The 16,815-nt window shown below is 31.7% G+C and overlaps 1 protein-coding gene across 1 annotated transcript; it reads left to right on the forward strand.

Moving 5' to 3' along the window:
• Positions 1-535: 535 nt before the first annotated feature.
• Positions 536-3,913, forward strand: LOC111620037 (protein ALP1-like). The gene is made up of 3 exons (XM_023361882.1): positions 536-2,016; positions 2,092-2,217; positions 2,596-3,913. The coding sequence occupies exons 1-3, from the start codon at positions 1,811-1,813 to the stop codon at positions 3,548-3,550; spliced, it is 1,287 nt and encodes a 428-aa protein (XP_023217650.1). The 5' UTR covers positions 536-1,810; the 3' UTR covers positions 3,551-3,913.
• Positions 3,914-16,815: the final 12,902 nt, after the last annotated feature.

The raw sequence follows: 16,815 nt of genomic DNA on the forward strand, positions 1-16,815 counted from the left end.
ATATAAAACGAAAATCTATTTTGTAGTTTATAATATAGAGGAGACTGTTCATTATGTTTAAAACCATGTTTTAGTAAAAAGAATTTATTCAGTAAATTAACTATAAATCAACAATGTCAATTTTGTGCGTATAATTCTTTCTAATTTTTGTATAAATTTGATAATTAATTACGGAAACAAGTTTTATCACGAATAGAAGTCGTTAATGATTATCCGGATAGAAACGTATTTATAGTTAATTACTTTATCCGGCCTCAGTCGAGGATGTCGATAAAGTGAAAGAAAAAAACAATAATTCTTACAAGAAATTTATTAATAATTAAATATTATAAATTATTCTGACAAATTGTTATATTTACTTAATATATAAAATGACACGAATAAATCGTAAAATACATTTATCTGCTTTAAAGAAATAGCATTTACTCGGTTCCATCTGATTGGTTAGCTGATAATTGGTTAACTGATAACAAAGCGGAGCTTTGTTATCAGTTATAACAGTATAACAAAGCGGAGCTTTGTTATCAGTTAACCAATTAGATGGAATGGACTGCGCTAGCGAGAGTCCATTCTATCCGTTGTATGAAAGAGACCCAACGTGTTCAGTTGAATTAGTTACCAGACTTGCGACAATCTTTTACCACGTAGAAGCAACTTTACCCCAGAATTACGACAGCGAATGATCAACACTCATCACGCCGCAGAAACAAGGCAAGAAAGACACCGATAACAGAACAAACTGCCAAATTATCGGGTAGGAGACGGAGTTTTTGTAAGAGAAGTAGTCGTCTCGCAGAGAATAAAACTAAAATTAGCACTTCGATAGTCAGGAATGTATCGTATAACAGAAGTACCAAGTCTCGTTAATTATCAAATATAAAGTCTTAACATAAAAAAGAAGTTACGCGTTCAAGTAGACCGAATAAAACCCGCAATCGCTAAAAATGAGTTTGAACTTGGCAACGAAATAACGGTAGACCAAAAAGATGTATTACGGGGAGACAATAGACCCTTGGGACAAATTTATCTTCACTTCTATAACCACTCCTCAATTGGAAGAACAACCAGAACAGGAAAACAATGTGGAAAGTGATATGGAAATAGAAACTGATAGCTGGAATAAAACCTGTCTATGGCGGACAACTTGTTGTGACGGACAACAACCTGGATTGGCGGACACTAACCTTTTTTTAAATGGGGTCTTCACCTGATAATTCTTTGCAGGAGAAAGGGACTCGCGATTTGACAATTTTGCAAGGCCTCAAGAATTTGAAGCCTCGTACTTAGAGGGTCAACTTTACTATATTTGCTAAATTTAATCCTCCCCGTTTTTTCGCTGAGATTACTAAAACTAAGACAGGTTAGATAAAATGATTTTTATGATAGACTCTTCTCTTCTTAATTGATTTGTCTCATGCAATTTATTGTGTAAACTTCTACACTGCTCACCTGAGATTCGTCACAAAAATAAACGCCAATTTCCTATTGCTTTTTTCCTGATTGCTGGTTGTAAGGACCGAACCCAACGGAGTCAGCGCCTTACAAATTATATCTGCACTTTTCAAGTCGTGTACATTTTGAAGATCGGCTGTGTAACAAGGTTGTCGATTGTTTCTTTACTAATGTAAGTTTGCCGACGTTGAGGGGGAAAAAGTCTATCTCACGTCAGAATGAGCCGAAAGGAGGATGCACACGCGGCGCGGCAAGGAAAAGCGGTGTCGCAAACGCGTCTTCGCCGCGCGGCAGCACGACCACACAAGCGGCAAACGCAAATCTCTCTACATTTCGGCGCAAGCGCAAAATATTCAAGATGGCGGGTGATTCTAATTCTGCTGCTCTTCTTATGTTTACAAATTTCGTTTTGTATACTTCACTTTATGTCTCTAGAAGACGTCGACAAAGAAGATTTGACCGGAGATTTTGGATCAGAGAGATTTTCTTAGATCGAGAGAGAACTGGTGTACAAAATGCACTTATTCCTCGTCTAAGATCTTTCGACAAAGAATATTACTTCGAGTAAGATTAGTTTGTTTTTACTTTTGACTTAAATTATATATGATTGCTTGTGTTAAATTTATTATTTTGTTATAGTTTCCTCAGGATGTCTCCCGAAAAGTTTGACGAACTATTAAATAAACTTGGACCGAAGATAACTAGGCAAAATACCAGATGGAGAGACGCAATACCTGCGAGTGATAGACTTGCTGTAACATTGAGGTAAATGTAGCAAACAAAATGGCAGTTAATGTCGAATATAAAAATATTTACTTACAATAAGTCAAGTTAGTAAATTAATATTATCTTTGTGGTGTTAGTTGAGACACTATAAAATTTATATATAACAAACATAAATTCTAATTGCAATAATATATATATATATATATATACACACAGTAGGCTATATATAAGTTTTGATTTCAAACATCTTTGAAATAAAAGAAACATTTTCTATATTTTTTATTTATACTTGACTAATATAAAAATGCATTTTGCATATTTGTGTTTATTGTAATTGCTTATTTTTATCTATCATTTTTATATACTGTTTGTTTACATGATAGAGTACTTAATATTTTAAAACTTATTTTATTACAGATATTTGGCATCAGGAGAAACGTTTCGAAGCCTTTCCTATTCCTTTAGAATGGGAAGATCAACTGTGGGAAAAATTGTAAAAGAAACTTGCACGGGTATTTGGGAAGAATTATCTAAAGATTTTGTACATTTTCCCACAACTCCAGAAGAATGGATAAATATTGCTTCTGGTTTTGAACAGAAATGGCAATTTCCCCATTGCTTAGGTGCAATTGACGGGAAACATGTTATTATAGAATGCCCGTTTAACACAGGAAGCTTAAACTTTAATTATAAAAATAGCTTTAGTAAAGTTTTATTAGCAGCCTGTGATGCACACTATCGGTTTATCTTTGTGGACATCGGAAGCTATGGTAGTGAGAGTGATGGGGGAATTTTTTCTAGGTCAAGATTTGGCCAAGGTTTATGCCAAAATGAATTTCACTTACCAGAGCCTATGAGATTGTCAAATGGTGTTGAACTTCCTTACTTTTTTGTGGGTGATGAAGCCTTTCCATTAACAACATACCTTATGAGGCCTTACCCACGAAAAAATAAAAATTTAATGTGGAAACAGAAAATTTTTAATTACCGTCTTTCTAGAGCCAGACGAGTGATTGAAAATTCGTTTGGAATTTTAAGTAGTAGATGGAGAATTTATAGGCGACCAATTAAATTAAGTGAGGAGAACATTGACAATGTTATAAAAGCGACAGTATGCTTGCATAATTATTTGCTGACAGGACCAACCAGAAATGAATATTGTCCTGTTGGATTAACCGATGCAGAAGATTGGCAAGGTAGAGTTGTATCAGGCCAATGGAGAAGTGAAAATGAAGGAAGTAATGGGCTTGGTAAGATCAATAGACTTGGTGCAAACCATTACTCTCAAAAGTCAAATGACATTAGAAAATATTTAACAGAATATTTTGTAAATGATGGAGCACTGCCCTGGCAGAATACTGTCATAAATTAAATTTTCTGTTATAAAAAGTATATTCATTTTAAATAAAATTTTTAATGATATTTGCAAAAGTGAGTTGTTTTTGAATATTGTAGATTTTGATTTTCATATAAGATATTTGCTATATAGAAATTTTAAGATTATATATCTAAATAATTTTGCATTTTATAACTGCAAATAGGATGTTATCTGTAATAATTATATATAGATTCCATTAACTACTTTATAAATAAAATTTGACCGATCGTTACAACCAATCAAAAATGATATGATATGATATCATAGACTGTATACAAGCTTTATATATTTTATCAACTGTCATTCTATTGAAAAACATACAACAACAAAGTGAACTTAGAAAACATACTTTTTATTTAAACAATTTTAATACTAATATAATACAATATAAAATTAAAGTTTCATTTCTTCTTCAAAAACAAGATTTTCAATTTTGTTCATTATCGAAAGCATTTTTTTCCTATCAAATTTTCTTAATCTCACACCAATATTGTTGATGAAATAAAATACTTCATCGTGGTTACTTTCATTCTCTTCAATATATTTTTTTATGCCACTAGAAGTTTCTTTTATGATCTCTGCAAGATCATCATCATCATCATTTCTTTTTCTTTTCCTAAATTATGAAATAAAAACGAACATTTTCGAGAATATCTCAAATATTAAAAAAATTAAAAAATTACAATTATGGAACTATATGTGTATAACCTTTGAGAGGACTGAAGTGGACTATGTACAAATGGTAGTGGCAATACATTTGTACTTGTGCTTGGTCCTGTTAATTCAGGCATGCTAAAAATATTAAATATATGTAATTTATTAATAATATATTTAAGGACATAGTGAAATAACACTTTGATTAGGTTTGTAATCTTTACAACTTATATATAATATAAAAATACCTATTCTTTGTGAGAAATTCTGGTAATTGATTGATTGATTCGTCTTCCAAATCAGAATTCTAAAATAAAAATTAGAAAAATTACATACACATGAATTAAAATTCAATCAGATATTAGTAACCTGAAAATTGTATTAAGTGAGACGTTTAGCATACATTTTTTATTTTTTTAGCTACAATTACATGTAAACATTTGATCACCGCAGCTTATTCAATATCATTATGATGTGTACAATTTATAAAGAATCATATGCATTGTCTTTAAGTTGTTGGAATTGTCTTTGTACTATTGACAAACAAAAAGAACTTCTACATCATTTTATCAGCAACTTAACCTCAAGCTAGAAATCTCAGTATTTCTTATAATTTAGCTTTTATGTGGACAAAAGACACTAAAGTTAAAAAATATATATATTCATAATACATTACCATTAATTCACATTCTGATTGAGGCATGATTTCTGGTATATTCGTGCACGTGCTACAAGATGAACAATATTTAGTTTTAATGAAAACAAAATATATTAAAATGGTGTTAACTTGTTAATACTTTCTTACTTTATGTCTTCATTTCTCAATCCGCCTCTTAGCATATTATCTAATAAGTCGAAATACTTCCAATTTGTTTTGTAAATTTCTGAAGTAGCTGCACCACTTCNGCTGGCCACATGGATTTTTCCGGGTTTTCTTCACCTAAATAGGGTCCAGCTTCCCAGTCTTTCCGGAATGCATCTCCCCGGCAGGTCGCTCACGTGTCGCGTTGCGTAACCAAATAAACTAAACTAATTCTAACGAGCGATTATTTATTGTAACATCATCACAATGCCGGACTTCTATTCCTCACAATGTTTTCAATTGTTTAGTGGTGGTTTGCCCCTGTACATCATACTTTTCCTGTTAGCAATAGAGTGGTGCCGGTCATCTATTAACTCTGTTCGGGAGAATTTTGAATCCAAGTAACGTGACATCTATTCCAAACCTGAAGTTCCTATATATCGTAGTTAATCTGGGCCTCCTGCCCCTAAGCTTTCTACATCTGGTTTCGACTTTCATCTACCTAACTTTTTTTTTTAATCGAGATTAAGGAAGAACAGTCATATAGAGGGATAACAGTCGAAATTTATATGTCTAGAATTTTTTCAAATTGCAGTTCAATAATTTTTCTATAAACACGATATTTACGAGAAAATACTTCTCACATAGTTTATACAATCTGTTGCAAAAATATAAACACTTTATTGTAACATAAAATACTTAATTAATACCCAGCTAGATGCTTTTTAACCCAAGAAAAAACACCTTATCTCACCGAGAATTATGTAGTAATTGTAACGAACGTTTTCAACCTGTTCTATAGGCCATCTTCAGGTATTTAATAATCACGGAATATTGATAACTTTTTTTGTATAGAACAGTTAAAAACACATTTAAAATACAAAATTCTTTGGAATTACTGTAATTTATTCTTTGGATTCAAATAGCTCAATATTCCAAAGAATTGTATATATATATATATATATATACATATTTACATATACATATACAATTTAAAATAAGAAAATAATAAAATAGAAAAAAAGTTAGTTAAAGGTTGAAAACGTTCGTTACGGTTAATAAATAAATTTCAGTGAGATAAGGTGATTTTGCGTTATATAACATAGAAGCAATTATTCTCACAGTTTTACAAGATTTTTTTTATTTAAACAAGTCATACGAAGTCTTTCGAACATTAAGGTTAGCAACTTCGATCACAAGCGGATCCATCATAACCCGTCTAACACGGATCACTTTTCAAATACTAATAGTAGACCAGTATTAATTAGCAGTAAGTTCAACGACTACTTTCGCCCGAATTACTTCGACCCCTTTCGCAACTGTCCTTTCTTGCTATCGGACAAGCGGTATAGTGGCATTGGAATTACAAAATCCAAAATACGAGGTTACTGGGCTGCACAAAATGTTTTAAGTGGTTTTCGAGGTGCCCAGTTTAAATATTTTGTCCGTTTTTCGCGAAATTTGATTCGTTGTCAGATGACCGTTTGATATTCGGCTGTGAATGGAACAGTTTCTTAGAGGTAACGTTAGAAAAAATTTAAGATACCACATTTTCAATTGGTGTCTACTTGATCAATGAAATTGTGCCATTTCGTATCGTTCGAGTATCGTGGTAAACGTGACTATGGTGAACTAAAAAACCAACCTCTTTATATGGTTTTTGTTTTAATATTTATTATATTATATAAGGGTTTATCGCACCGAGTGATCAGTCTAATATATTTTTAAAATAATTTATTCCTGTACTACACAATTTAAAAAATTTTTAAAATGCGTGACATTAGGCTCCTGTGTTTAAAACCCTTACGTAAGATAACATTGGTAGTTATATAAATCAAATATTGTAATATAATATAATAGAAGGGTTAGAAGTACAAAAGAATCTAATAATCTTAATGTTTGTTGTTATTTTTTATCCGAGCAACGCCTGGCTTATCTGCTAGTTACTTATATACTGTATCCCTAAACCTTTTCATTGTAATAATATTCTACGTATGTCAAATAAAGTATAATTGTATTAAATATATTTAAAAAGAAATTAAAAGCTTATTGTTAATAAGCAAAATTATTTTGTCAATTTTATGCTAAACTTTACACACTGAGGAGTGTAGGGTCCGACTCCACATTATCCGATAATGCAACCGAAACGAAAAACCGAAACCGAAAATGATCTCAAGTTCTCCCCCCCGCTTTCAGTTCGAAAATGCGATACCAAAGTCAAAGCTACCAAAATATCTTCCATTTTGGAAAAATCATCTTCGAATAGTTCTGTCATAATTTTCAAATTATAAAAAATATCCAAAGAAAAAAATCGAAGAACAAAAGATTATAATATTTCTGAAAAATGTTATTTTAGAAATTTTCAAAAAATTTATCACATTTACAGGTAAGGTTGTACTGTACTTTCCACATTTAATAAGGATCTATAAAATGTCTTCTACGGTGTAATGTTTAAGCAGGATGGAAATCCGATCGCTGGTTATTTAATCATTTCCTCCACAACAAAACACAGTTTATAGGAATTAATGTTTAAGACTAAAAGCTGCGATCGCAAGATTTAATTTTTAATGCCAAATTTAATAAAATTTTGAAAAACAATATTAAAATTTTGCTGGGAGAACAACGACAATGTTTGGCTTTAGATCATCGGATTTCGAGGGAGAAACAAATCTATAGCGCTCAGAAGATCTCGAAATTTTTGCACTCCGTCGGAGATTTCGGTCGGGACCACTTCCGACCGAAAAACTTCTTTGGTTTCTTCATCCTGAAGAGAGTTAACATCCGAAAATTTATCGACCAGTTTGTTCAAGGAGGTTTCAAGATGCTTTGCCCGGTTTCTGACGTTATCGTACGACTCCGGGTTTTGATTATCCGGGTTGGTCGTTCGCAGTAATTCGATCACTAGCGATCCCACTTCCTCGATCACTCGAAAGACATCGTCCGAACACTGTCGCAGCATCTCCAATTCTCTGTCCACACCACAGAGAGGCGTTTCTCCCCCTCTATCACTTTTTTGCCAATTGTCGCTGAGCCAGTTAGGATCCAATTTTTTCTCCTTTGATTTCTCTTCTTCTCCCGACATTTTTCTTATTCGAGGAATTGCTAAACAGATTTATAACAAAACGACAATAACAATCACCTTCCAATCGCGACAATGTATACGATTGTTTCCGTTCCAATTTCATTGTTGTGTTCGTAATTTATGTATTTCGTATTTAAAATCGTAGATTGTAATTTGGATATCCGTGTTTAAAAACGTTAGGAGTGTGAAAATATAACCAATTTTTCTTCAAAATGGCATCATCTGTTTTATTCGTATCTTCTCTTCATTCCCGCTCGCCCCACGCTTACAAAGTCCAAATTACTGCTATTTTTAACAATTTTACTTACTCTATCGATTTTTAAAAAAGTACTTTGACAAAAATTTCAACAATCGATCCGAATTTATAAGCGAAAATATTAATGACGATCCTTTGTAGAATGCTTTATCACGTTTATCGGTCATCGTTTATTGCGGCTTCGTTTCATAAATTATCAAAATATTTTCATAAATCTTCGTAACGCTAGTTTTAGAAAATAGAAAAATAATAGAACGAGCAAGAATTCGTGTCTACGCAAACATTGTTCGTCGATAACATCGAAAATATGGCGAATGTCCGCTTATTATAATTCTTAAGAAGCGTCGTGAATTTTTATTTATGATTTACGTAGAAACACAAAATATTGGCAATGCCGTAACTCTTATTTCATTTCAATGGTAATCTAACAATTTAATTTTCATTATTATAACTTGTAAAACAATACATACATACAATAATCTTCCATACCATTTGCACTTTGCTCTTCCTGTTTAGTGTTCTTTCCGTTTTCTATCCCATCGCGATGTCTTTCCCGTTACGTTTCCGGTTATATGATCAAAATACAAAACGGTATATTGAAAACAGAAAACTGATAGTTTAACTGTGGAAGAATTTTATCGGTCCACCGAGAATCGGTATAGTTTTGCAGCAATTCGCTGTACAACATATCGAAAACAAGCACGGAGGGATATTTTTTAATCGTTTTTCCCCTCGACGGCTACTGTTATAAATTTTGCGTATCGTTCAGTTTAAACTGAGATAGCGACAATTCCGGAAAATGTATAACATAATAAATCCATTAAATTTAAAATCGTTGGCGCAAAAATACCTCGTGTAAATACCGAACGTGTTTCGATATTGCATTATTAGCGGAAAAACATGGTGTTCTTGTTTATGGCAGTTTATAATAGGAAATTAAATAAGTGGACGAATGACAGGAAAAATTCCTTCCATCTTTGTTGCAGCTACAAACTAAAATTAATTAAAGATTAGGGATGTACGAAAAACAAAAGTGATAGGAAAATCGAATCTAAGACGATGGACAAATCGGTAGAAGACTCGGACAAGTAAATTATGTCGGCAGCTTATGAAAATTTGAAATTTTATCTTAAATTAAATTAATTAATTGTAACGGAATTTCCCAAGAGACGTATCGAAAATTTTCTCTAACCTCGTCATCTTACGAAATAGAAATTCATCCGGATTCAGCTTGGATGTCTGCATTTGGATAATCTTACATCGGATCTTCTCTTCTAATATCTGATTTTAAATATTTATATTTTTCGCGTATAATTCAATTCAGTTTTAAAAAATAAAAAATAAAACGAGTAAACTATTTTGAATAATTGGTTTGCCAATTATTCAAAATAGTACGAGCTTATATAAAATTAAAATTTATTCATTCCGAATACACATTCGACTATAAGATATAAAAATTTGTAAAAATAATCGGAAAGTTCGACTATAAGACATCAGAAAATACAGAATTTTTTAAAAATTTATTATTACAAAATACACTTCAAAATATAAAAGTTTTATTTAAAATATCTATTATAAATATTGTAATATTAAATTTTAATAATTTTTCACGTTTCATACTCAAAAGCATTACATTTTTACAGTCGAATTTGATTCGATTAAATTATAATTTTGCAAAATAAAGCGAATTTTATCGCAGTTTGTTTGAAATAATACGCGCTTCTTTATATCATTAAAGATGTCTGAAAAGACTCCAAATTGAAATTTAAGAGATAACACCTAAATAGGGACCAGTTAACCATAAAAGACCTACCGGGGTCACTCCTCCTTGGCAGATGGCCCGTAACCATTAAAACCGAAATTAAACCCTACTCGAGTTATTCCTCGATCTTTAATCGCCAATATTTAATAGCATAGATGCCCCTTATATACAAGTTATCGTGCCAAATTTTTTCTCGGATTTTTTGACGTTTTCAGGTTCGGTTGTCTTCAAAACGTAGAGATTTAAAAAAAAACTCGCAGGGTCAAATTTGACACGAAGACGAAAGTTCCCGTCTTACGTTATAAGAGCCGGTAAAGAAAAACGATTAACGAGTAAAATATTTCAACCATAATCGAATGGAGGTGTGGTCATGCCAAAAAAGTTTAGGAGAACATCGTTCAGATAATCACGGTTCCATCGATAATGGAAGAAAGAGAAAGTTGCAGGTTGGTAATTTTTATCCTGACGTTACATCTTTTGGCTGATCGTTCTTGTAAATTTTGCATAAACTGGCGAGTAAAATTTTTTTTCTTTTTCGTTATAATTTTTTTTCACGCATTTTATCTTAATTTTATCATTTTTTTATTTTTTAACCCAACTTATTATAAAAAAAACAACAGCAGCAACGAGTTACTTACTTTTCCCAGCAACATTTAAAATTTTGGAGGCGCTATCTGTTATCAAATTTAAAAACTTCTGTTTTTAAATTTGTTTATTTAAAAACTTTTTATACTTATAACTATTATAAAATGGCAAAAAGATTAATTTTCAGGGTAGGGATGGTTTTGTAAAAAATTGTTTAAATGCTAATAACCAGTAAAATCGTCATTAAATCCGACCCTTTTGGAGATACACATGATCCTCATTATCTCGCACCCCTCGACCTTTAATCATCAAAATTTAATAGCATCGATCTTCCTAATAAACAAACATCCCTGCAAAATTTCAGAAATTTTCGACAAAAGACACAGGAGTTATTAAGCTTCAAACAGCGTGAACAAATTCGTACCACACACACACTAACATCCATACAGTACATACAAAAATTAGCCCGACATTGTTTGTATTTCTCGACGTTTCAAAGTGTCCTAAGTCCAAAAAATATAAAAGTATGGAGGGTCATATTTTGCCGGATCGCCATACTTTGCCTTTGTATAACAGTCGGGAATATAATAACGTTTCATTCCGTTTGAAAATAAATTGAAATACAGCATATCAATTACTAAAAACAGATAATTTTAAATTTAATTCGAATGAATTAGTTATTTTAAATTTTAATGATGTAGGAATAAGGAAATATTATGAATATTTCGATGTTTTTTAGGAAATTTCTTTTACTAAAGTAAACTAAAACAAAAAACATAAATATGGATTAGAAGATAATACCATATTATCATTTCACAATAGAGTTAAATATAATAAATATAAGACGTCCGAAAATGTTTAGAATAAATAATAATTAAGTTTAATAAATAAATTACTGGACAAGTAGAAAAAAAATATCCAAAGTAAACTGAGGTAAGTTTCTCAATATAACACTAGTCAAAGTATTGTGTGTGTGACGAAATTCCAAACGAAACTCGATACAAATATTAATAGAGTTTTTAATAAAAAGAAAATTAAACGAAAATCCGTGTTAAGTGAGAACTTTAAAATGTTTTCGTCGTTTGCGTAATAAAATAATAGACATGTGGGTTTAAGAGCGTAAAAGCCAAGTGTAATACGAAACGACTGTTTATTTCCGATAAATTAATGAATTCTCGATGTTTCCGCTTCTCGACGATCGGTAAACACTACGTAATCATATTTAACTGGAAATTTAAAATATTTACCTCTGATAATTTACCATTTACAACTATACATTTATATAATAACTGTAAACATTCAGTTTGTAAGTGTATAATATTACTTAATTGTAATTAGATGTTATCCAATTATAAAGTTTTCTTCCGGCTGTTAAATTAATTACTCGAATGCCAGCTTAGATAATTTTCTATCATTTTATCGATACGTATTAAAAGAGCTGTTGGATTGTATTTTGGGTCTGGACCAAGGCGTACAGTATGTATATAACATTGTTCCAAAATGCTCTTCCCAACCGAAGAAGTTATTAGAAATAGGGAAAATGCTTATACGCCGTATCCGATATTGACAATTTCAAACGTCTCGAATTAATTTTCGGGGTGGAGAAATGGCATAGAAGATAGAGGATAGCCATCGATAATGATGACAAATACATTATTCGAATATCTTATTTACATTGTTTTACTGCAACATCTGGAATAATGATTTCTAAATTGAATTCTTTTCTTTGATAAGTTTAAGGCATTGCTGGTAAATTCTAATATCTGTATAAGTTAAAGAAGATAGTAAGGATTTAAATGATGTTGCAATAAATCAAGGACACGTCTGTTGTTGTCGAGTATAACGTACCGAAGGAGTTTCGTACAAAGTCATTGAAACTTATTTCTTGTTAAAGGAGAAAATAAACATAAACTGCGGTAGCTTCGTCTAGACAGATTTTCTTCAGTCTGAAGGGTTACTGGCTTTGTTTGGCTTACATTAAATGTGATACGATCTACACTTGGATAGTTTAGAGCAAACGAGATATAATCTCAGTTCGTTGGCAAATTTTGCCAGAAGAATAAAGAAAAGATAATTAATTGAAATAAAATTCGTCTGGTGCTGTTTACCATGAATTTTTCGTGTCTTCGTTTTCCGTGTTAATTCGTATATATCGAAGAATATACACACAAAATCCAATATCGTGACGATTTGCTTACTAAAATGATTCTTAAAAACCGAATTTTTATTAAATAATGACAATTTTGTTTTCTTTTAAACCAATAAAAATAGTATCTTCATTATTATGTTTTATTTAATAATGTGAATTTATAAAATTTAGACGTCTCCAATTTTGATTTTGCGTTAATTTTCTATAAAAGTCATCAGTTAATTTATATAATTTCCGAATTTAATACAGTGGGTGATCGGTTAACGAACAGATCGCATAACGAACAAATCGGATAACGAACACTTTCGCGAAAGATTTTTATGTTCGGACAACGAACACATGATCGGGTAACGTACTGTACACCCCACAGAACAAACACAAGAAGAAGCGACGTAAATTAATGAATACCGATTGGTCTTCCCTTGTCTTCGGGCAACAATTCGAAACTTTTTGGAGGTTGGANCAGTAACGAAATTAATTACAAAAATTAATTTTTTGACATTCTGAAAATATTTATTTTGGAATTAAATTTTATGCTGCGACTAAACTAAATTCTTATTAAAATATTATCTATTATCATAAATATGCAAAGAAAAATATCACACGCGAGTTAGTTTGGTTGCATTAATCAACGTCGTGTGACTAAAAAACATTTAAAGGTTTTGTCTAAGAGTAACCTTGTAATCTGAGGTCAAAGTTCGAAACGTTTAAAAACTACTTACTGTTCTTGATCGATGCGAAAGAAAACATTTTATAATAATTAATAAGCACTATTTTTACGTAAAATTTCCCAAGAATAAGGTTTATTACAAATCGTAATCTTTATTTCATTAAAAGACTTATGAAATTCATTCAAATTTTCGGGATGACCCAACGGAAGTAACGTCGATTCTGCAAAATTGGACCAGTGCTAAACCTAATTTTTGTGTCAGATCTATCTTCGAGTTCTAATACTCTAAAAGATGGCGTCGTCACCCACGTCACTACTTCTAGATAACTACAACACTAGAATACTAACAATGGTAATTATAGTTCTTCCAGTGATTTAATATTTGAAATTAAAAAAAGTTTATTAAATATATAATTTGTTTGATTAATTTACACGATTTCACGAAAGCGCTACTCTGTTTATTTTATAATACGCGGTTTATTATTAGCCGAAAATATTAAGAGCTGTTGTTATATAATTATTACTCACCGTCGTTAATTTTATTTATAAAAATGTCGAGAGTTTGCTTCAAATATTCTCCTACGGAGAAATAAATTGGGATTAATTTGACCCGACCGACTTATTGAATTAAAAAAGAGAGCGATGAAAATTAGATTTGCAATTCTAATCATAAAATTAAAATCTCAAATGATGTCAATGAAATCTCCGCAAACAAATACTGTACTTCTTATAAATTCTAAATTTTTAATTTTTAATACAAAAGCCTGTTAATTATTTATTTAAAAAAGACTTTTTATTAATAGAAACAATAGATAATTTTAAAGAAGATAAATAAATAAAACACGAAATGTTTCGTGTTGACCGACAAAAATGATCTAAGTTTACGTTTCTCTACTTGTCGTTATTGTTTCCAATTGAAACAGGGTGTATACCTCGATTCAATTATAAATTTAATGTCGAATACCGATTCTAGAAACATTTAGATTCGTTTTAAATTCTAAAATGTTTACTCGTACCGTACGTGAAAATGGAAGTAAATTAATTGGATATTCTCTCGATATCTCTTAATATATTTCGCTGGCATCTGCGTTAAATTCGTCGGAAATAAAAGACTTTCCATTTTATGTTCTTAATTTATAACTTTTGACTATTCTGAAACAAGATTTTGGAAAATTGAAAAATAAAAATGGAAATGAAACTTCAACGACGTTTACGAGACGTACTGGATCAACTTCGCTTTAAATGGTTTCTTAGGTTACTGACTTTGTTATTTATGAATTTAAATTGTGTTGTGTACGATTATTAGAGAATGCTATTTTAGTGTGAGAAATTTCATAAAAATGAATAGAAAAATTTAGTGTATTTATAACTAAAAATCTGATATTTCTTGTAGAATGTTACAATTTCCTTCTAGAAAAATAGATTATGTTATGTGCAAGACCCGAAAACTTTTCGCCATTTTATCACTAGAATAAAGTCGAAGTTCAAAATAAATAAATAAAAATATTTTGCTTGTTTTTTGTAATTAAACATTGGTTTCTGTCTCAAATAAATACTTCTCGCAAAAGAAAAAAAAAAATTGGTCGAACGACTTCTAAATAGTAAATCTGTTTCGGATATTGCTTCTTTTATCCTTCCGAGCATCAATGGCAGCTGTATCCACGTCAGAATTACTCCGAATGGCATCAAACGGTAGAGAATGAGCTTACGGCATTCCGAGATGCAGGTCAGAGCTCATCCTAACCTCTATTTATAGCTATTCAGTTACCGTTATGTTTACGTGTGACATACATTGATTGGACCGGCGATATCCGGAGCAGTAGGAAGCCAAGATGGTCGACTTGAACGGATGCCAGTTTTCTTCCTCCACCCAACAGTCGATAAGAGACATTTGCTAGTCCTACTCCATTTTCATGCCGGCATCCAGATTAATTTTTTGCATTTTCTTATTGATATTTTGATCATTCTTATTTTATTCTGATATTTTCTTAGAAGCTCCTTCGTCGGGTGTTTCTTCCGATGGAAATAACCTCGAGAAAATATTTGTGCAAACGATTTTCGACGTTTCTATCGCATTTATCTGTCTGTCACGCTGCACGGGATAAAGTAATGAGTATCGGTATATGGGTCAAGTGGGGTGAAAGATTCCCGGGCGGAGAATTTAGCGCGCGGATCGATCGAAACCTTTCCGGATTTGGAACGTTGCAATTTTTGTCCTAATTCGTCGTCCACGTTTGCAAAAATGCCAACGACCCACAATCCTTCTCGGGTGAACCAGACTTTTGCCCGCTGTCTACGTTTAAATGCATTATTCCTGGATTTCTTAGCCGATGCAAAATTTGTTTCCTTCTACTTCCGGTATCACTTCCGTGTTAGCTCTTAACACAATACTCGACAAGTAATTAAATCGACTTTTAAACACCCACGTACCTCGTTTCTCCGATGCACCCAGCCGCAGGGAGGAGGTCAATGTTCTTCGCTCTCTTTCGCTTCGTCTGTTTCGTCTTCTCTCTTGTTTACCCGGTAATTACGTTTCCAAAGGAATTTAAAAGTTACAAATCACGCGTTGCAATTTGTGTCATACGCGCTTTTCTCCCTAAGCAGCAACGTTATTAGTCAAAGCACCGGTTCGATATTCGTGTCATCAACAAACACCTCTTAACACGCACTCGATATTAACGAATATCTAAAAATTTCTTTTCTTTAAAGATATATTTTCTCGGAATCCTTACTCTCGGTTTAACTTGATTATTGCATTATACAGTAAAGCTTCGATTAAATAATATGGAAAATCTTTCTTGAAATATTAAAAATCGATTTTATAGAAAGAATAATGTACGTTATTCGACTGTTACTCCAGAGTAAATGACTCTCTCAGTCGAGTCGTTGACTTTCGCCACGTAAAATATTCATAGATTATTCCTGCCGAGCATTTCCGTTACGGTGTAATGTTACAGAATTAATCAACTTTGCTTCCAAATGGATTTTTGATCCACATTCCTACACCATAAACAATTTTTAAAATATAAGTTTTATTTATGGCGATTTTTTTCTTTACCCAAACCGTTTGTTTACGACGAATACTCGTCAATTATTGACTTAAATAATTCATCGTGAATATTAATATATATATATATTAAAATTTTCGTACATTAATATGCATATTAGAATTTAACATCTAGCTTTAAAACAAATTTAATATGCGGAGTTTTAAAATTAAAGTTCGTCCCACCATCTCTACGGCAACGACTAAACATTGTACAGTACCTTCGCAATATCTGGTAAACAGGTTAAAGAGG

The sequence above is a fragment of the Centruroides sculpturatus genome, unplaced genomic scaffold (assembly GCF_000671375.1).
Source record: "Centruroides sculpturatus isolate CEXI.00-Female unplaced genomic scaffold, Cexi_2.0 scaffold12, whole genome shotgun sequence".
Lineage (NCBI taxonomy): Eukaryota > Metazoa > Arthropoda > Arachnida > Scorpiones > Buthidae > Centruroides > Centruroides sculpturatus.